General features: G+C 43.5%; 1 protein-coding gene across 1 annotated transcript in view; it reads right to left on the reverse strand.

Moving 5' to 3' along the window:
- The window catches only part of PCNX2 (pecanex 2), a 1,104,481-nt gene that overhangs the window by 961,326 nt on the left and 121,930 nt on the right, over positions 1 to 21,225 (reverse strand). The window contains 1 exon segment of the mRNA XM_033937641.1: positions 7,158 to 8,396. Within this exon segment, the coding sequence (XP_033793532.1) occupies positions 7,158 to 8,396 (1,239 nt within the window).

Below are 21,225 nucleotides of genomic sequence, written 5' to 3' on the forward strand. Positions count from 1 at the left end.
AAGATTGTCTAGCCAATTTACCGTGTCAAAGTAATGAGCTCTTTGATGACTCCATTGAGGCTGCCACTAAGTGTCTCTCGAAGCATGAGCGGTCTTTGCCTCTTTGATTCGACCTAAGGCTAAAACTCCAGCTTCCAAGCCTTATAGGCCGCCTCCACGTCGATATCCACAGAAATCCACTCCAGCTTTCTCCAGGCCCCCACCTAGGAAACAGCCACAGCACCAGCGTCAGCAAAAAATCCAGACTCCTGCTGCAGCTAAGCCAGCGCAGTCTTTTTGAGAATCTAAGTCTGAGCATAACGTCCACCTGCATCCATCAGACTTCTCTTCTTCCCATAGGAGGTTGGCTCCATCATTTTTACCAACAATGGGAGCAGATTATATCAGACCTCTGGGTTCTCACCATCATTCGGGAGGGTTACTCACTTCAATTTCTTCAAGTTCTACCAGATCTCCCTCCAAGAGATTTTCCTTCCAACTTCCCCTTCTTTCCTTCGCAACTTCCCCTTCTTCAGGAAGCTCAGGCTCTTCTTTGCCTCCGAGCTTTCGAGGATGTTCCCTTGACCCAACGAGACACGGGTTTTTATTCCTGTTATTTTTCTAGTCCCGAAGAAAATGGGAGATATGTGACTTATCTTGGACCACGGAGCTCTCAACAAATTTCTTGTCACAGAAAAGTTTCACTTGCTCTCTCTTCCAACACTGATGGATCAAGGCGATTGGTTATGCTCTCTAAATCTCAAGGAGGCTTATACTCGTATCCAAATTCTTCCAGCCTCATGCAGATTCCTGAGATTTCGGGTGGGGAATCATCTTCAGTATCGGATCCTTCCTTTCAGCCTCACCTCATCTCCCAGAGTCTTCACAAAGTGCTTGGTGGTGGTGGCTGCAGCCCTGCGGACACAGGGTCTTCAGGTCTTTCCATACCTGGATGACTGGTTCATCAAAGCGTTGTCTCAACAGGAGGTTATTGTAGCGACCCAATGGACTATTACGTTTCTCCAAAGTCTGGGGTTTGAAATCAATTTTCCAAAGTCCCAGTTACATCCCTCCCAAACTCTACAGTTTATTGGATCCCTCCTAGACACTGTTCAACTCAGAGCATTCCTGTCTCAACCACGTCAAGATGCTCTCATTCACCTTTGCCAACAAGTGTCCTCCCTCACATTAATCTTGGCAAGACAAATGATGGTTCTTCTTGGTCATATGGCTTCTATGGTTCACGTGACTCCTTTTGACAGACTTCACCTCTGAATTCCTCAGTGGACCCTGGCATCTCAGTGGCAGCAAGCTTGCGACCCACTCTTTCAACACATTACAGTAACTCCTTCATTGAGACAATCTCTCCACTGGTGGATGCTCGCTTCCAATCTTTCCAGAGGCTTGCTATTCCACATGCCCCCTCATCAGAAGATTCTCATGACAGATTCTTCAACCTACGCTTAGGGGGCTCATCTTGATGGTCTCCGTACTCAAGGCCATTGGTCCAGCATGGATCATCAATGTCACATCAATCTGTTGGAACTCAGAGCGATCTTCAATACTCTCAAAGCTTTTCAGCATCTTCTTCACGACCAGGTAGTCCTCATTCACACAAATAACCAAGTCACCATGTATTATGTCAACAAGCAGGGAGGAACGGGATCTCTCCCTCTTTGTTAAGAAGCTCTGAAGCTTTGGAATTGGGCAATCCTTCACAACACCTTCCTCAGAGCTGTCTACATCCAAGGGCAGCAAAACTGTCTGGGGGACAAATTGAGTCATCTTCTACAACCTCATGAATGGACACTCAATTCCTTGCCTCTACATCACATTTTTGCTCAATGGGGAACTCCTCAGACACCCTCTTTGCGTCTCCCCACAACAAGCTGCCTCAGTTCAGCTCCAGGATATACTCTCCTAATCACCTCGAGGCAGATGCTTTACTTCTGCAATGGACAAATCAGTTTCTCCCCTGGTTGGCTTCTTAGCTAGCTATCTGAACTGAGGTACCTCACAGGAGACGCACGACCTATGTTCTGCGGGAAGGCAATAACTCACAAACTCTTTGAAAGTTCTACAAGCAAGTCTGGTCCACCCACCGCGGGACCTGTAAAACAGTTGGGAGCAGGAGGGGTGCCTGGTCCTTCCTGCTCCTTGGGCAAGGCTCCCAAACATCTTCGGGAGCAGGAGGGGTGCCTAGACCCTCCTCCTGCTCCTACGCACCGTCAAAATCATCGGGAGCAGGAAGAAACTCCTCCTGCTCCTACTCTGCTGCCCACCGCCCAATAGCGACTTAGGCCCCGCCCCATCATCTGACGCACAGGGAGAAGCCTAAGGCACTGATTGGCTGAGGCGCCTCAGGCTCCTCCCTTTGGAGGGTTCGGGGCACTTCAGCCAATCAGGGACTTCCTTAGGGAGGAGTCTAAGGAAGTCCATGATTGGTCAAAACAATGGCCAAAACAACTAGGGAATCCTTCAGGCACCCTAGGCAACAGCCTAGGGTAAAACAGCAAGTAAAATGTCCACATTTGCAATGTCCACATTGCAAGCAAGCAAGGAATCCACATACACTCAAAGAGGTTCAAGAAATAAAGTTAGACCCGGAGTCAGGTTGCTGTGAGGTTCTCAGTAGATTGTGATATTTTCCAAATACATTAATGCAAAAGCCAAAGCATATAATGCTGGACCAACCTGGCCACACTGGTCTCACAACTGTCAGAATGACCTTTATTTCCAAAAACAGAAAAGAACCCCCCCCAAAAAAAAACAAAACTATGGCTGGGCTTCAATTTCTATAGCTCAGTCCTCTTCACCAGCCTAAATGGGACAAAGTAAGTTCAGCAATGAGTAAACATACACACAGGTCTTGCTGTATGGCAATGAATTTCTCATAAACAAAAGGTAAACTTCAAGCTGAAGCACTCTGCCACTGGCTGACTGCAGTCAAGGAATCTATCCAAAATGGAGCTCCTCCATGGCTGACATTCCCTGCAGTGGCTTATCAGTAGTAATTAATCTCCAGCTGTATGGAGAGGAGCGTAAGCCAAAAGCTCCGTAGGGAATTGTTCAAGAAGTTTTACAGCAAAAATACAGCAACAGAATCTTCACCACATAGCTCTAAAAAGTGAGACATTTTTGTTGCACACCAAAAATAACACAGTCCCAAGCTTTCACCAAAAACAACAGGTAAGGAAAAAATATCAAACACTCCCCACTTTTTTCAGCTTGTGTCCATGACTTCTAGTCTCTCACTAGGCTCACTTGAAAAACCAATATCCATCGGTTCACCACTTCCAAATTGCTTCTCAATGGTGGTTCAGACTCTTCTGAAAAGTCCACCATCTCACACTCTTCCCCTGGCTCATCAGCATTCAGTTGGTAAGAGAGGTCATGCTGCCTTTCTGGGAAACGCTCCCAGCTCCTGTGCTCCTCTCCCTCTCTGGGTCTCAGCTGCCTTGTTTTAACAGCCTCCAATTCACCCCTCCCTGCTCTGAAGAGGGGGAAGGGAGAAAGCTCTCTCTGCAGCTGTGTCTGCCTATGTGACAACTTCCTGCAATGACTCTGGCCTTCTGGGAGCTGTAGTTTCCTAGCTCCTGAGTTCTTCTGAGATCTAATAGCAAGCTTGGGAGAGTAACCTGCAACTGGACTGAACTCTTCCTGGCAGTCAGTGTCTGGCTCAATGTCAGTACAAGGAAAGTCAGCACTTTCTTAATCGGCAAGGCCAACCTGGTCAGCTCTCCTGCTCTTTCTAGTTAAACCTGAGACAAAGCTAGCAGATGGATATGTATATGAACAGAAGTTATCAACTCAAGGTTTAATTCACCTACAATACAATGAGCCAGACACTTGAACCTTGAAAGTTTCTTGGCTGCCTATTTGGGTTTTGTGTTTTCCTTATGTATTCCTTTAGACTCACTTACCTATGTGAAGTTTATGGACTGAAAGTGCTTTTTGCTTCATCCCTGATGAAGAGAACTGTCTGATTAACTGCCAAGTCCAGGAGTGTGGTGCTAGGTGTGGTGCATGAACTTTGGGATAGACCAGACATGGGCAAACAATGGCCCACAGGCCATATCCGGCCCATTTAGTTTCTTAATCCGGTCCACCGGCCATCCAAACCCCACCGACCACAAGACCTACATACCTCCCTCCAGAGCAGCATTGTGCCGGCAGCACTCTAAACAAGCTGCTTCGCGGCCTTCTCTCATCGGGGAATTCCCTCTGCTGCATCACTGATGATGTCATCAGTAACGCGGCACATGGAAGGCCCTGATGAGAGAAGGCCGTGAAGCAGCCTGTTTAGAATGCTCCCGGCCCGACGCTGTTCTGGAGGGAGGTATGTAGGGTTCGCGGTCAGCGGGGATTCAGCTGCGCGGTGGGGGCAGGTGCTCAAGGGTTCTGCTGCACAAGGGAGGGAGGGAGGGAAGGATGGAAGCTAGGCAAGGGTTCTGCTGCACGAGGGATGGGAGAGGGAGGGAAGCTGGGCAAGGGATCTGCTGCACGAGGGAGGGAAGGATAGAAGCTGGGCAAGGGTTCTGCTGCACAGGGGGATGGGAGAAATGGAGAGATAGAATGATGCTGCAGAGGGAAGGCACATGGAGATGGGTGAGAAGGGAGGAAAGATGCTGCACATGTGGGGGCGATAAAGGAACGACGAAGAATTGGGGTGAAGGAGAGGAAGGGAGAGATGATCATTTACATTTGTTTTGTACAATAAGCCTTATATTTTCATGCTTTACTACCTTTTAAAGACCAAAACCTTTTATGTTATGATATTTACATTTAATTTATATTAGTTCACACAAACACTCCATTCATCTGTTCTTGGTCCAGCCCCCCTGTCAAATTTAAGAACCCATTGTGGCCCAAAAGTCAAAAAGTTTGCCCACCCCTGAGATAGACACTGCTGCAAAGTGTTTTTGATTTCTTTTTGAAATGTCTAGTTTCCTTTTGTGATTAAGTGACTGGAGGTGGATGTGATCATTGTTGACCAGCCAGAATACCTAATAAAACTGTGTCTGATTTTTTTGAGCACTATGGCCCAGATTAACTAAAGATAGCAGCTCAATTGCTGTTGGCCGATTCTCTAGCCGATTTTTAAACAGTGATTGATTCACTATCTGTTTTACATGCAAATGATTTGCACAAAGAAGCAGCCTCTTGTCACTGCTGTCAAGACTTCTGCTGGCTTTTTTCTTTTTCTTTTTAATGGGCCAGATATTTTGCATGTATTACACACATACACAATATCGGCCAATAAAAAATAAAATAAAAGCCTCCCCCCAAGGGAGAGCTCCCTCCCTTTCCCCCTCCCCAACCCAAAAAAATGGCAGAAGGGATGCTCACTCTCTCCTTCCATCAAGCCGACTCCTTTCTTCCCTTCCCCTCCCCCCCCCAAATCAAACGGCAGGAGGATGCCCACTCCCTCCTTCCACAGGACGTGGACGCCCACTTCCCATTCCTTTAAAAGTTGGGAGCAGGGGTATTCAGTCCCTCCTGCTCCGTAGGTCTCGAGCAATATGACTGGGCCTTCAGCCCTGCCCCAGTGCATCATGAGATGAACGGGAAGGGGTCTAAGACCCTGATTGGCTCAGGCACCTCAGGACTCTCCTTTGGGAGGGGACTGAGGCACCTGAGCCAATCAGGGAATTCCTTAGGGAGTAGCCTAAGAAAGTCCCTGATTGGCCATTGCTTTGGCAATAGAGGCCTACGGAGCAGGAGTGAATGAGGACCCCTCCTGCTCCCAACTTTTAAAGGTACGGGGAGGGGGTGTTCGCATCCAGTGGCAGGAGGGAGTGGGCATCCCTCCTGCCGTTTGTTTGGGGGAGGGAAGGGAAGGAAGGAAGGAGTCAGCCCAATGGTAAAGGGAGTCGGCATCCCTTCTGCCATATTTTTTATCACAGTGGAGGGAGTCCCTCCTGCCATTTTGTGGGGTTCGGGGAGGGAGGGAGCGCTTTGTCGGGGAGGGAGGCTTTTTTTTTTTCAATGGCCAGATGCAAAATAGCCAAGCAATTGTTAGTGAATCATTTGCTTGGCTATTTTGCATGGGGGTTTACTCATTCACATGGGTGGATCGGATCGGATATTCATTGGACAGCAGTGTAGTGAATCAGGTCAGGGAACACTAATGATTGCAAAACTAGTAAAACTGGTTTTGCAATCATCGTTACAGGATCGGTAAGTTTAGTGAATCTAGCCCTATCTGGCCTTGGAGTTTTATTTTTTGTTGTCCACTGTTTACATGATATTCTAGGCAGATGCCTAGTTTAACTCACCTGAAGGGCCTCCCCATTTCCAGGAGCCATGACAATCTCAGTAAGGTTGCTGTTAGCACCGTTTGCAGTCCTAGGCAGGGACCTAGAATGCGACAGTTGCTTGGCGGCAGGAGGGTGTGGGCATCTCTCTTGCTGCTGGTGGTGTCGTGGGGGCATTGCTTGGCAGCAAGAGTAGACATCTCTCCCGCTGCCAAAGGGGGTGTCAGGGGGGTATTGCTTGGCAGCTGGAGTGAGCATTTTTCTCACTGCAGCGGGGTGGGGAGGTCAGGTGATTGCTTGATGGTGGCAAAATTTTTCTGACAGATCTGAGCTGTCAAGCCTTACTTTCCTGTCAGTACCTAAGCCAATCAGTGCTCAGGCACTGATCAGAAAGTAAGGCAACAACAGCTCAGATCTGTCAGCAAATTGTGGCCACAAATATGGCACAACGAGGTTAGAGAATCACTCAGTGATTATAGAGAATCGATCAGAGTGCTCATTTTAATATTCATGACCTCGTTGTACTACATTATCATAGCAGTATCAAAGACTGCTAGAAAACTCAGAAAAGCCATTTTAAGAATCCACCAGTAAAATACATGCACGCTAAACCGGCTGGAACTGGTTTATCAAGCACATTAAAGGCAGATTTTAGTTTTGAGAATCTGCCCCTAGGTATCTCTAAAAGTTATGTCCTGTATAAGCAAGCATTTCCCTGGAATTCAAATACACATCCTAAGCAGCTTATTGTAATGCAATGTGCCAAGTAGAATAACATCCCCTTAATGATTCACAAAGAAGACTGAGACAAAAATTCTTCTTGAAAGGAATGCATAAGAATCATAATGAGGCCAAGTTTCTTGCCTTAACAATGCATGTGATGGTTCAAACCCTCATTACATTAATATTTTTAAAACATACCTCTAACAATTCCATCCTCTTTTATCATACCAGACTGATTAGATGCCATCAACTTTGAAGGATTAATTGATTCTAGAAGGGAGATAAACTCTATGAAGTTGGATTCATTAGGCACGTGTCCTTCTTTTGCATCTAGGTGAGATTTAGAAGTTGGCATCTGTTTAGAAGTTTGAGTTAAAATAGCATCGGTGCCACTGTCCACACTCAGTACTCTGATGTGTCTTTTTTCATGGGATGTATTGCAAGTCAGTTGGTTTGAATGTGGTTGTTTTTCTTTAGCATTTAGTGGCATGACTAGTACACTATCAGAAGTATTCTCTACATCCATTTTGTGAACTAAATTGATAGCTAAAGAGTTAATCTTTGCAGTGTTGATTTCTTTTTTACTTTCCTTCCCTCCATTCTCCAGATCTCCCGATTCATAATCAAAGCACCAACTGGAAGACATATTTTTGCTTTTTAAGAGTTCTGGATTTATTTTATGCTCATTGTCTTCTGTGGAATTGTCATCTCTTGTGACATCAGCTAATTGAAAAGTTATCATAGAGTGGGAAGCAACATTTGGAAGGTGGATCTGGTTGATTTCCTTCTGGCTATGTAGATCTTCTGTCATTATCGCAGGGTCTGGTTTTAAGAACTGTCTCTCAGCACCTAATGAATTCACATGCAAAGGGCCTTCTAAATCAGTCCTGCTGTTTGAGGATTCACTCACAGTGAGAACTATTTTGATTGGAACTGGAAGCGAATTATCTATCACAGCAACAGAAACCTCACCATCTGAATAGTCCGGATTCTCAATGAAGTTCTCTGCATTATAATAAGGTTCACCAAGTTCACTAGCCTCTTTGAGTGCAATTGTTTTATGCTGTAGGCAAATACTGTTCAAGTCTTTTTTGTGTGACACCTTTAAATACTTTTCTCCTACATTGATTTTTGGATTATTGAAATGCTCTGTAATAAAGACTGAATTTTCACTAGCCCAGGGCTCAAAAGAAGTACCAGTTCCTAGAATGTCATACAGAGACTGGGAAATACGGATGTCTTCTGGCTTATGCTCATGTGTAGGCTGGATTGGGCATTCTCTTTCATTTGATTCAAAGTTGAAGGGTGTTTCTGTGGCATCTGGTTTCATCAATACTGCTGACAATGCATTGTCTGGCTCATGTGATATGCGAGTTAATGTATAAGGAGTGGTAGATGAAATATGTGCTTCAGGCTGGTCTTCTAACACTGAAATACCTAGCATGGATAAATATCATTTTATTACTGAAGAGGGTAATGTCAACTTTCTTACAATATTTCAGATATTAAATTGTGATTCTTCTTGCAAAAGCACTAGGGTTGTCCAGAAAAACCTAAAGTTGAAAAACTGTGCAAACTAAAGTTTTCCCCATGAATTTGATTATGCTTGATCAGAAAATTTTTAAAAGTGCATCCTGGGGCTCGCTCAAAGCTACAGATTATACAAAGCTCTGGTTTTCTTAAAATTTGCTATTATTTTCGCTTAACGGAACAAATTTCTTGGTGTAGCTATAACTTTTTTGTTTTCATACTCAGCAATGAGATACATTGATCAAAAGACATTTTATACATAAAATCTAGCAGTATTTTATTAAATGAAGCTGCAATATCTGCACTTTATTGTGGAAAATAACAGAAATTTAACATAAGTGGAGAGGCATTTTCAAAACATACGGCCAAGTCTGATTTGGATATATGGTGCTAGACGTACAAAGTCGGCAGTAAGAAAATGCCTATTTTGGAAGGCAAACCGCAATATATCGAGAAATAATAATAATAATAAAAAAATCCTCTATCTGGACATCCAGGCCATTGGGATACCCAAACTGCCAGGACGTCTATCTTTATACCACATTTTTGACCAAAATTTTAATCCATGTCCCAAATGCCCAGAACAAGACCATTTGGACTTGGGAGGGGCCAGTCCTGTGATGGGCTGGCCACCCAGACATGGCAACAGAGCAGCGGGGCACCTTAGATGGCACTGCTGTGAACTTCACATAAAGGGTGCCAGATAAACATCTCACCAATCCCCCAAACCAAATATAGGGTCATTCCATGTCAAGTGGACCAGGAGCCCACGCTCAGCCCCCTTGAAATCCAACCAAATTTTACAGTGGTGTTGCCTATGGTCTCAAATGAAACTCTGCAAAAATTTTTGGATCTATCTTAATTTGGTCAGGAGCTAGGGGTGGTTGAACAAAAGCAATCGCTCAGCCCCCTTGAAATCCAACCAAATTTTACAGTGGTGTTGCCTATGGTCTCAAATGAAACTCTGCAAAAATTTTTGGATCTATCTTAATTTGGTCAGGAGCTAGGGGTGGTTGAACAAAAGCAATCGATCCACTCCCATGCCTCGTGTGACCTAAAATGCCAACATTGCTTAAGCAATGCGGCAGAAGGAAACTACCTAGGAGTCTGAAATTTAGCAGTTTAGTATACCTTGGGGCAAGTTTCTGTGCCAAGTTTGAAGTATTTTGCGAACGTGCTTCCATTTCGACATGTTAGCAAATTAAGTAAAAAATCCACAACTGAAAATTTTTGGCAGTTTGACTCCATACTGCTGCTGGTAGGTAAGTCAGCTGAGGGTACAAATTTACCAGCAGACATGTACCATGAGGTACTTCCAAGATTTGCAATACGAGCCTTTACAGTGAAGTGAAGCTGAAGATATGACCATTATGCATTTATGCAAATTTTCACTATTTTTCAGATTCAAATATCTCTAATGGGTAGATTTTTTAAAAATATCATATGAAAGAGCATGTTTTTTGCTACAGAAGCTATCCTGTTACATCTTGAACCCGACCTTTCTTTGGTGAGAATTAAAGCTTCAAAGATAAGCATTAGTTGTATATGCGCACAAATGTTTAATATTGAAAAGAGGCATGTTTAACACAAATCTGATACTACCAAAGCAGAACTGCTAAACAAATACTTCTGCTCAGTATTCACCTGTGAAGCACCGGGAGATGGTCCGCAACTACAAATAAGAAACAGCCAAAATGACCTGTTTCGTGATTACGAGTTTACACCTAATAATGTCTACCACGAACTTTCAAGACTCAAAGTAGACAAAGCCATGGGGTCAGACAATCTACACCCCAGGGTACTCAGAGAGCTGAGTGAAGTTCTGGCTGAACCACTATCCGTACTCTTCAATCTTTCCATGCGCATGGGAAAAGTACCCCTAGACTGGAAAACAGCTAACGTAATTCCACTCCACAAAAAGGGCTGCAGAACGGAGACAGGAAATTACAGACCGGTGAGTCTTACATCCATAGTGTGCAAACTCATGGAAACACTGATCAAACAGGAACTTGACAAAATTCTAGACGAAGAAAATTTACGTGATCCACATCAACACGGATTTACCAGGGGAAGGTCCTGCCAATCTAATCTGATTGACTTCTTTGATTGGGTGACCAGTCATCTGGATGCCGGGGAGTCCCTTGACGTGATATATTTGGACTTCAGCAAAGCTTTTGATAGCGTCCCACACCGCAGGCTGTTGAACAAACTAAAATCGATGGGATTAGGGGATATATTCACAACATGGGTAAGGGATTGGCTAGATGGTAGGCTTCAAAGGGTGATGGTAAACGGTACCCCCTCCAAAACGTCAGCAGTGATGAGTGGAGTACCTCAGGGCTCCGTCTTAGGGCCGATTCTATTCAATTTATTCATAGGAGATTTGACCCAAGGACTTAGAGGAAAAGTATCACTGTTTGCCGACGATGCCAAACTATGCAACATAATTGGCAAAAGCAGTGTGCCTGACTTTATGACGCAGGACCTAAGACAGCTTGAACAGTGGTCATCAACTTGGCAGCTGGGCTTCAATGCTAAAAAATGTAAAGTAATGCACCTAGGCAAAAAAAATCCACACAGAACTTACACACTAAATGGTGAAACCTTGTCCAGGACCACGGTGGAACGTGATTTAGGAGTGATCATTAGCGACGATATGAAGGCTGCCAATCAAGTAGAGAAGGCTTCGTCCAAGGCAAGACAAATGATGGGCTGTATCCGTAGGGGTTTTGTCAGCAGAAAACCTGAAGTCATAATGCCACTGTACAGATCCATGGTGAGACCTCATCTCGAGTATTGTGTTCAATTCTGGAGACCACACTACCGAAAAGATGTGTTGAGAATTGAGTCGGTTCAGCGAATGGCTACCAGGATGGTTTTGGGGCTTAGGGAACTCACGTATGAAGAAAGGTTAAAAAAACTGCGGATGTACTCACTGGAGGAGCGAAGAGAGAGAGGGGACATGATTGAGACCTTTAAATATATTACTGGGCGTATAGAGGTGAAAGATGATATCTTCAGTCTTACAGGGCCCTCGGTAACCAGAGGTCACTCGCTGAAAATCAGGGGAGGGAAATTTCAGGGTGATGCTAGGAAGTACTTCTTTACTGAAAGGGTGGTAAATCATTGGAACGAGCTGCCTCAGCGGGTGATTGAGGCCAGCAGCGTGTTAGATTTCAAGAGAAAATGGGATATTCATGTGGGATCTCTAGGAGAGTAAGAATCAGGGAGTGGGTCATTGGTATGGGCAGACTCGATGGGCTATGGCCCTTTTCTGCCGTCAATTATTCTATGTTTCTATGTTTCTAAACCATGTTGTATTGAAATGAACAAGGTACATGAAGTTTCACAGTTAAGTTCAGATTGTTACTGTTTTATGATCCCCTTCCCTGTATCCATGCATTTTCATATACACACTGCTACTGGTCGTGAAGATCATGACAAGTGTATTATACATTGAGAGCACATATTTATCAGTTATTGATTCATTGTCTGAAAAACATTCCCAATAATCAGATAATACCATATAAATTTCTAAGCTTTATTAAAGACAAAAAAGAAAAGTGCAAAAACCACACTTATTTAAAATGCACATACATACCGACAAAGATCAGGAAATTGCAACTTTTAACTCAGTTTCTTGCACATGGTTTTGAAAGTCTGGTCAATGTTTGCCAAAATAGCCTGTGGATAAGTGCACTGTCTGCCTGATGAAGTGGTCATAGGATACATTAAGGCCTGCAATAATATGCTATTCAGGGACCCAGCATATGTCTCTGCGGGGAGGCCAGTGAAATGACCGTGCAGGACCTTGTGGATGCAAAAAATAACCAAGATGTCGCATTCTTCCATTGAAATTTCACATACATGACCAATCCACCAAGAATTGTCATATATGCAAGCTAAGTACTGATCAGGTTGAAAGCTGGATGCTTGAAAGTTAGGGACATGTTCAGGATCAGTATCGGACTCTAAAGACATTGGCAATCAATGAATTGGTGTCACTTGAAATTTTGCAAATGCAAAGTCTAGCAGTGTCTATGGGCTGTTGGTGATTTTCTCTTGTTCCAGTCACTGTGTGGCCCATACTAAACCTTTGCTCCTGAGCAGGTCTTATTGCTTCAATATCTTCCTTAGCAATGAAGAAAAATTTGATTCCCGAGACAGATTTATCACAGAATTCAAATAGATCCCTTGGTGTCAAAATTTGGTAATTGAAAGGGTGTTTTAAGCTAGCATGGGCAGCTAAAAGCTTGACTGTTCCCCTAATCCCATCATATGGAGATTTACCATGGCTGGTGCCAAAGAAGTTCCACTCAGCAGTAATTTGAAAGTCAGTATCATGGCTGCAGAGGTTAATGAAATTCTTGAAGTTTTTATATTGCGCAGCAGAACCATCACTAAAGAAGTGAATATGGCTTAAGACAGGCAAGACTTCCTTCAGATGCAGAATAAGCTTCCTCAGAAATACATTAACAGCAATAGTATCATGCCGCAATAGTCACTGATCATGCATATGCATAGGCTTTGGATATCAGGATTGCAGAAGTAAACAACGAAGGGGTGTAATGTTGCTTGGCTATTTTCCCAGTGAAACCCCTGTACTGCATCCTGAATGATGAAGGAATAATTTTATATTTTCTTTCAGTTCCATCTGATAAGCACTTTGGCACTTGGAAATAAAATGGTGGCTGGTCAAATCAGAAATTTTTCCAATTAATTTGGAAGTGAAGTCCTCTATGGATAACAGTCGAGTTTCCAGTGTATCCCGATCAGTATGAATTGACTGCTTTAATTCAATGATATCATCTGGAACATGTTCACCAAAAAACTCAGTAAAATATTCCTCCAGAAGGATCTGCCCAGGACATATTTCATACCGCTGCAACATGCAGTTTTTTGTATTCATATCACAGACAGTTTTATTCAGAAGCACCTTGTAGTCATCTGGAACTGCAATTGCTGAAAGCGTAAGTTTCATATTCTGGTGGGTTGTGCAGACACAGACTGAATGAGTCCCTGATAAACTGACTGTGACACACCACTTTGGCCGAAGCTCACAGAACTTTGAGAACCCAATTTCAGGCCCATGCCGACTGTGATAGGTGGTGTACAGTTCCTTCAAATAACAATCTTTTCTGCTTTTGCACTTTTTCACCACTGATATGAACACAGACATAATCTTTTTTGCCTGGGATATTCTCGAGAATTCATCGTCTTCATAAAAATCCAGGAATTTATGTGCAATCTGCTGAGCAAGCACTTTCCTCTCTGTTGCTGGAACAGTAAGAATGCCACCTTACTGTTTCAGCTTCCTGGCCTTTTAACCAATCTTCTTCAAACATCAAATTCCAAAGCAGTTTTCTCAATAGTCTGTCTGTGTGGAGCAAGAGTGAGAATTTGTATTTTCTCCTATTACTAGATAGTTCCAACTTCTGCTTCAGTTCAGTCAATAGAAGGTCATAGTCAGAACACCTTTTACATTAGCCACCATTCAGAGAGCAGCGCTGGCCCAGGCAGGCAGTCGGAAAGCTCACGCCTGCTGGCCGATGCTGAAAACACCATTCAGAGGGCGGCGCTGACACCACTGGACCACCAGGCAATGGGAGAGGTTTAAGGAGTGTGGAACAGAATGGGAAGAGGCAGTGCAGGTCCAGGCAGGCGGGCGGAGAGCTCGCGCCTATCAGCGGATGCACCTCTGGACCACCAGGCAATGGGGGAAATTTGAAAAGGGACGGGACTTGGTGGGGGTATTTTAAAGAAGGACGAGGGTTAAAAAAGGTACTGGGGTGTTTTTAAAAGGCCCCACGGGGGTGTTAAAAATTTATATCTTCGCTGCATAAGACGCATCGACATTTCCACCCACTTTTGGGTGGAAAAAAGTGCTCTTATGGAGCTAAAAATACTGTAGCTATGTGGAGCAAACACCTGCCAATGCTGGTGAGAAGCAGGCATAGAGACTATTATCTGACTTACCTTGTTGAAAGTTTTTTTGATAGTGCATGCAAGGGCCTGGTGAAGAGGACTTGGTTTGGACTACTGCAGTCCAGGCATCTTGCTGGGCTGGGCCTTTTTGCCAGCCCTAAACACAGTTCTAGTGTTTGGACTTTTCTTTTGGGAATTTTGTTTTACTGATAATTTGTTCCTGGGCCTGCTTAGACTGTGAAAGCAGTCCAGAAAGTACCGATATCTGTGGGACTTGTAAAGTCGTGTCTGAATGTTTAGAAGCCAGGGTTGTTTTTTTTCTTTTTGTTTTCTGCAGGCAGGATAATGAGGCCTGCTTAATAAACTTACCTGAAAGCCTGAGCTTGTCACCCTTGGAAAAGGTGATAGAAAAAAACTTGTGGCAGGGGCGCTTGGGCTAGGCCGGTGTGACCTACCCGGGGCCCCGTGCTACAAGGAATAGAGATTGTTTGTGATCCGGATCCTGCCAGTGGCTCCCAGGCCCACTGGTGTACTCATACCAAGCTTTTCCACTTAGCACCAGAAAGAAATAAGCCAAACTGAGTTTTCCCAAAACACAGCCAGTGCTGGATTTAATTGATAATGATAATTGTATTCATAGTCAGGTCAGATGGCATAATTGAGCGCTTGTACAAAACAGTTGGTGCCTCCGGGTTAAACCCAGTCCTTAGAGAGTAGATTCAGAGGATCCAAGATGGCCGCACGAGGAGTCGCTTGAGTTTCACTCTCCCGGGAACTCCTTAAAATATTTTTGCCTACTTTCAACTTTTTACCTGTCGCGATGCCGAAGAGGAGGGGACGTAGCGCTCCTGGAGCCTCGCAGCACTCCAGAACGGCCGTCTTCGGAAACATTGAGGAGTTAATGAGGAGAATGCAGGGCACGCCTACAGCTTCGGGGAGTTGCCCGTAGGAGACGCATGGCGGAGGCGCGTCAATGACGTTCACCATGGGGCCGGAGACATCGCTAAGCCCCGAAGTAAGAGCACCTCCCCCACGCCCTCAGTCGACCAGTTCCCCGCGAGAGGAGGAACTTCCTGAGGTTGGAGTTCACCTCCTCTCGGAGGCTAAGGAGAACTACAGGGGGACTGTGCTGCAGGACTCCCTGCTGGAGCAGAGGAGTCTGAACGAGGAGACTGAGGAGGAAGCAGTGGGGGATGAGAGAATTCAACAGACTGCAGTAGGAGACACGCTGCCAGAGGGTGAGCTAACTAAATTAAAACTACAACCATTTCAAATTGTGAAGCCCCGAGAGGTTACATTAGACTCTCTGTGGGATCTGGTAGCCAATTTGGCAAGATCCATCAACCCGCAATTACAACAATTAGAAAAGAAACTAAAAAATCATGAAATTGAGATTAAAAATTTAAAGATTGGACTTGAGGACTCAAAAACTTCAACACAAAATATTCATCAAGAATTAAAAGTTTCCCAACAAATTACTGAGGTATTAATCAAAGACAATACTAACTTAAGAAGGAAGATGGAGGCAATGGAAAACTTTTCTCGTAATAATAACCTCAGACTGATAAATTTCCCTAGGGTTTCTGTGATAGCACCAAGGGAAATGTTGAAACGCTACATGACGGAAGTATTGGAGCTTCCTGAAGAGTCATTACCACCATTTACGCAGGTTTATTATCTTCCAAATAAGCCTCAAGACCAACAACAGCATCAACAACAGAAATTGGGACCTGATTTAATGAATATATCTAATATTTTGGAAACGTCTGATAGAGAATTAGTGACCCCGGCAACTTTACTTTTGACAGTAGCTCTCGCACCAGATAAAAACTGGTTGCTGAGACTTTTCTTTAAAAATAAACAAAAAGAGTTTTTAGATTGTAAAATTCAGATGTTCCCAGATTTGGCCAAGGATACGCAGAGAAGGAGACGAGAATTTTTGTTAAGGAAACCTGGTGTTTTATCTCTGGGGGCGACCTTTTACTTGCAACATCCATGTAAATGTGTTGTTAATTATCATTCTCATAAATATGTTTTCTTTGAGCCATCTCAACTGACAACTTTTCTCTCAACTGCATCTTTGGAGAAAGAAAGTGCTTAGTTTAAGAAAGGGTGCTTTAATCTCATCTGACTAGTTATTGCCTGGTTTAAATAATTTCTTTGATTCGCCTATTTCCCTTCTTGGATATGTTTGAGGACTTGAGTAGAAATTTATGCTCATATTTGATATTCTTTGATATATGTTTTCATTTGTATTAATTTCTTGCTAAATTTCCTTTCTGTACAAGTTGTATGCTTGAATATATTGAAAAATTCAATAAATATTAAATTTTTTTTTTTAAAAACCCAGTCCTTAAAAAAAACCTGTGGCACTTCTTATAACTTCACCAAATTAGAACAAGAACAAAAATAACTTTCGGCTTCAAAACTTCGTTTGTCCTCAGAGCTGTGATGGAAGAGTAGCCCCGCCCTAGTCCCACTGGCCAGGCTGTTTCTCCCAGAAGAAAACGTTAGGCTGAGTAAAGAAACTTTCCCTCCAATCCTGAAGGTCTCAGGACTACAGTCTTTTCTAAACAATTCAGCAAGCTAGGCAATATTGAGGTAAACAGTTCTCAACCTTAGAAAACAAACAGCAAAAGAAAAAGGCTTTTTCTTTCCCCAGAGCCCTCCCCAGGGTTCTCCTTGTCCACAGGGCTCTTAGTTTAAAAAATCCAGTCTGGGTTTTGTAACCCCTTTTTAGGTCACACACTTTCCCCGCAGACACCTGGAATGTAGACACCTGACACCTGGAATGCAGTAGACACCTGGAATGCACTTCCAGAAGAGATGATAGGACAGAGTACAATATTGGATTTCAAAAAGGGACGGATGATTTCCTGAAGGAGAAGGGGATTGAAGGGTATAGATAGAGGATTACTATACAGGATATTAAATGATTAGGGAACAAAAGGTTTAGATAAAGGATCACTTACAGGTCATGGATCGGGGGGGCCGCCGCAGGAGTGGACTGCTGGGCACGATGGACCCCTGGTCTGACCTGGCAGAGGCAATGCTTATGTTCTTATGAAACATAGAAAGAAACAAAAGTTAACAATATAACCTTGAATGCCAGAACTCTTCCACCTGTAGTACAAGCTACATTTCCATGGGATCCTCAGCTGCCAGCTCTGAAGGTGAGCTGCTATCCCACTGCATGGAATCCTCTATGGGAGTTTCTACCTCAGGGCTCCCTGCCTCTGAGCTAGCCTCTTCCATTTCCCAGTCTCCCAGCTGGGGTTGGAAAGCATGAGGACTAGTTTCCTCCTTGCCTCGTTGGCTTGGCTTTTCTTTCAGCTATTCCTCCTCGGCCCCCCTTCTCACTGTCCTAGCTTTGCTGGAGGATAAGGGCTCACATGTGTCAGGCCCCTCCCCCTAATTACTAACAGTACGAACAGCAGAGGCTTCCTGGCTTGAAGCCAAGGTAATTTTCTGTATCTTCTTAAAGGGATAGGATTAAAAGGTGCAGCACAAGTCTGTTTAACTTTCTCCAGCTGCACTGCTCTAGGCTTGAGAATAGACACAGGGGAAAACTTAAAGACACCATCCTCCTCTAACAAGAGTTCCTCCCTGCTCTTTCCTATTGGCACCGGAAGCAAACTAGAGGCCCTTGGGAAGTGTAGTTTTCTGTACAGCAGGGTTTCTGGTTTAAACCTAGGTTCTGTGGAGGAAATAGGGACTTGCCGGGTGCTTGGCACAGGCTTTCTATCACCCTGCCCGGGCTCCCTGCCACAAACTAAACCTATCCTTTGAAAAGCCAGAACTGGTTGGGAGTTGTTTTTTCTTGCTGTTTGAGTTTTGCAATGAACCTGACTTGTATAGTTTTGGCGTTCTCACCCTGAAAGGCCATTCTCCCTTTCAAGTGGTGCGCTTATGTCAGTATAGTCACCCACCATGGCACTACGGCTACCCTAGTGAAGGCCAGATGGGTGACAATCATCAGAACTGAGCTGACGGTTTTTCCTCTCTCTGACACTGCCAGAGTGTAGTGACTGTTCTAAATGAGCGAGGTCTTGCAATACAAGTACATGTAGTATTTTGTATTAAAGTTTTTGGGTTGTGGAACGAATCGTCTGAGTTTCCATTATTTCCTATGGAAAATTTGTTTTGATATACTAGTGCTTTGGATTACAAGCATGCTTCTGGAATGAATTATGCTCCCAAACCAAGGTTTTACTGTATTTGAATCTGAAAGTGAAAATTTGCATAAATGCATAAAGCCATATTTTTTTGGATGGTCATATTTTCAGCTTCACTTGACTGTAAAAGCTCATGTTGCAAATCTTGGAAGTACCTCATAGTTCATGTCTGCTGGTAAATTTGTACCCTCAGCCTGACTTACCTACCAGCAGCAGTATGGAGCCAAACTGTGCCAAAAATTTTCATTTGTGAATTTTTTTGCCTATTTTGCTGACCTGTAGAAATGGAAGCAAGTTCGCAAAAGATTTCAAACTTGGAACAGAAACTTGCCCCAAGGTGTTGTAATAAACTGCAAAATTTCAGGCTCCTAGGTAGTTTCCTTCTGCCGCAGTGCTTAAGCAAAGTTGGCATTTTAGGTCACACGAGGCATGGGAGTGCATCGATTGCTTTGTTCAACCTCCTCTAGCTCCTGACCAAATTGAGATAGATCCAAAAAATTTTGCAGTTTCATTTGAGACCCTAGACAACGCCCCTGTAAAATTTGGTTGGATTTCAAGGTGGGGGGTCAAACTGGACAGTTTTCAGTATTGGTTCACATGGCATGGAATGACCCTATACCCACCTGTCTACCACTCTAATAGCTCTTATGGCTCCAGGTAGCACTTATATGGCAGTAGAGTAAGGTTTTGGGGGGTTTGGTGGGCTCACATTTTCCACCATGAATGTAGTGGCTAGAGTGTCATATGGGACTTGCTACTCCTCTCAATGGTTCACTAGCCCACCCACCACGCTACTTAAGACACCTGTGTGTAGCTCTACTACTCATTCCTATACCAGGTGCTGATGTTCTGGAGACAGGTATGCATGTTTGTATTCTGATCTTTGTGGGTATGTCTTACCTTGATGCATGCAGTGGTCATCTAGTCAGTTGTGAGTATCTTCGTGGCACTTAGACCCTTCTAAAACAGGTCTAGTTCCAAACGTATAAGTTCTGTCCAGGATGTCTTGCAAAATGTTTGATTATCGCTACAAGTTGTCCATGTTTAACCCACCCTTGAGACTGCCCAAAGCCCACCCATAACATGCTTCCAGCACACCTATCTTGTGCTCTGAACTACAGAGACTGGAATACATCACCTCACTAGACGTAGGGAAAGACGGTTTTGATTATCGACACCTGGACGTCCTGGCGATTAGGATGTCCAAGTGCTGATTGAGGATGCTTTTTGGATATCTATGTTTTTAGATTATGGTCCCCTCAGCTAATAGCTAAACACATACACTTTGATGTAGTCATCTACCAATGGCATTCCAAACACTCGAGCATTCAGGCCTGGATTCTCTAAACAGCACCGTTGTGGGCGTTCACCTTAAAAGCGGCTGTCAATCATTGTCAATCACGCAATAGTGCTGTTTGGAGAATCGTAGCTCTGGCAAAGGTAGGAGCTGGAAATGCAGGCCAGAGTTTTGAAGGCCTACATTTCCGGCGCCTACCTTTAATGTGAATCGCATCTCCTGAGGTGCTTACCAGCACTTAACGCCACTTCTGGTGTTACTCATACCTACAGTGGTGTTCGGTGCCAGTAAGCACCTTCAAAGCCATGAATCCAGCACCATTGTTTTGTGTACTGGTAGGTGCCTAGAAAATTGTTTTAAAACATCTTTTAAACTGCATTTAGCACTTAACTTAGATGCCGGTAGGGCGCCTATTGGTGCCCAAGTTAGGGTGACGTTTATAGAATATAGGCCTCAATATCTTCTTGAGATAGGATAAAGCCTGTTATGCTGTTCAATTCCTTGCAACAAGGCCATCATTGAATGCTAGATGACTATTTTAAATTTCTGTTATTTTCCACAATAAAGTGCAGATATTGATTGGATTTATTTTCTTGATATACTGCTTGTACCAATGTATTAAATAAAACTGACTTCAGTTATTTTTGAAATGAACAATAAGACAGACCCTCATAACACTCAGAAACACAATGTTCCAGAGAGTCAGTCCCACATAGAAGAAAACTCTCTTTCTTGCAATCTCTAGTTTAATTTATCTTAATTCAGGTACCATAAATTGCTTGCCTTGTGAGGATCTTAAAGCTCTTCCTGGCTGATATTAAACAAATTTTTACTCAAATATTCAGGAAACAGGAGATGCCAAGCCTTGAAAACTAAACATAACAGCTTAAATTCAGTTTGTTTAGTCACAAGTAGCCAATGCAATTCATTGAAGGTTCCTTTAATAAAATACTGTTAGATTTATTTTGCATAAAGTAACTTTTTATCAATGTGTCACTGCTGAGTGTGAAAAAATAAAAGATAGTTATAATACCAAGAAATTTGCTCCATTAAGCAAAAATAGCAAATTTTAAGAAAAACTGAGCTTTATGTAATCAGTGGCTTTGAGCGATCCCAGAAGGGGCTTTAAAATATTTTTTATAATTTTCTGCTCAAGTACAATCAAATTCATGACCTAAAATTCACACAGTTTTCCCAACTTTAGATTTTTCTGGAAAACCCTAAAATACACTAATCACATGACATGTAAATAATATCACAAAAGATCTTTCATAGCATAGGGCCACATTAAGATTTGCAGATATATTTACAAATATGAAACCATGATAGTGACAGTGCA

The sequence above is a fragment of the Geotrypetes seraphini genome, chromosome 3 (genome assembly GCF_902459505.1).
Source record: "Geotrypetes seraphini chromosome 3, aGeoSer1.1, whole genome shotgun sequence".
NCBI classification, from domain to species: domain Eukaryota; kingdom Metazoa; phylum Chordata; class Amphibia; order Gymnophiona; family Dermophiidae; genus Geotrypetes; species Geotrypetes seraphini.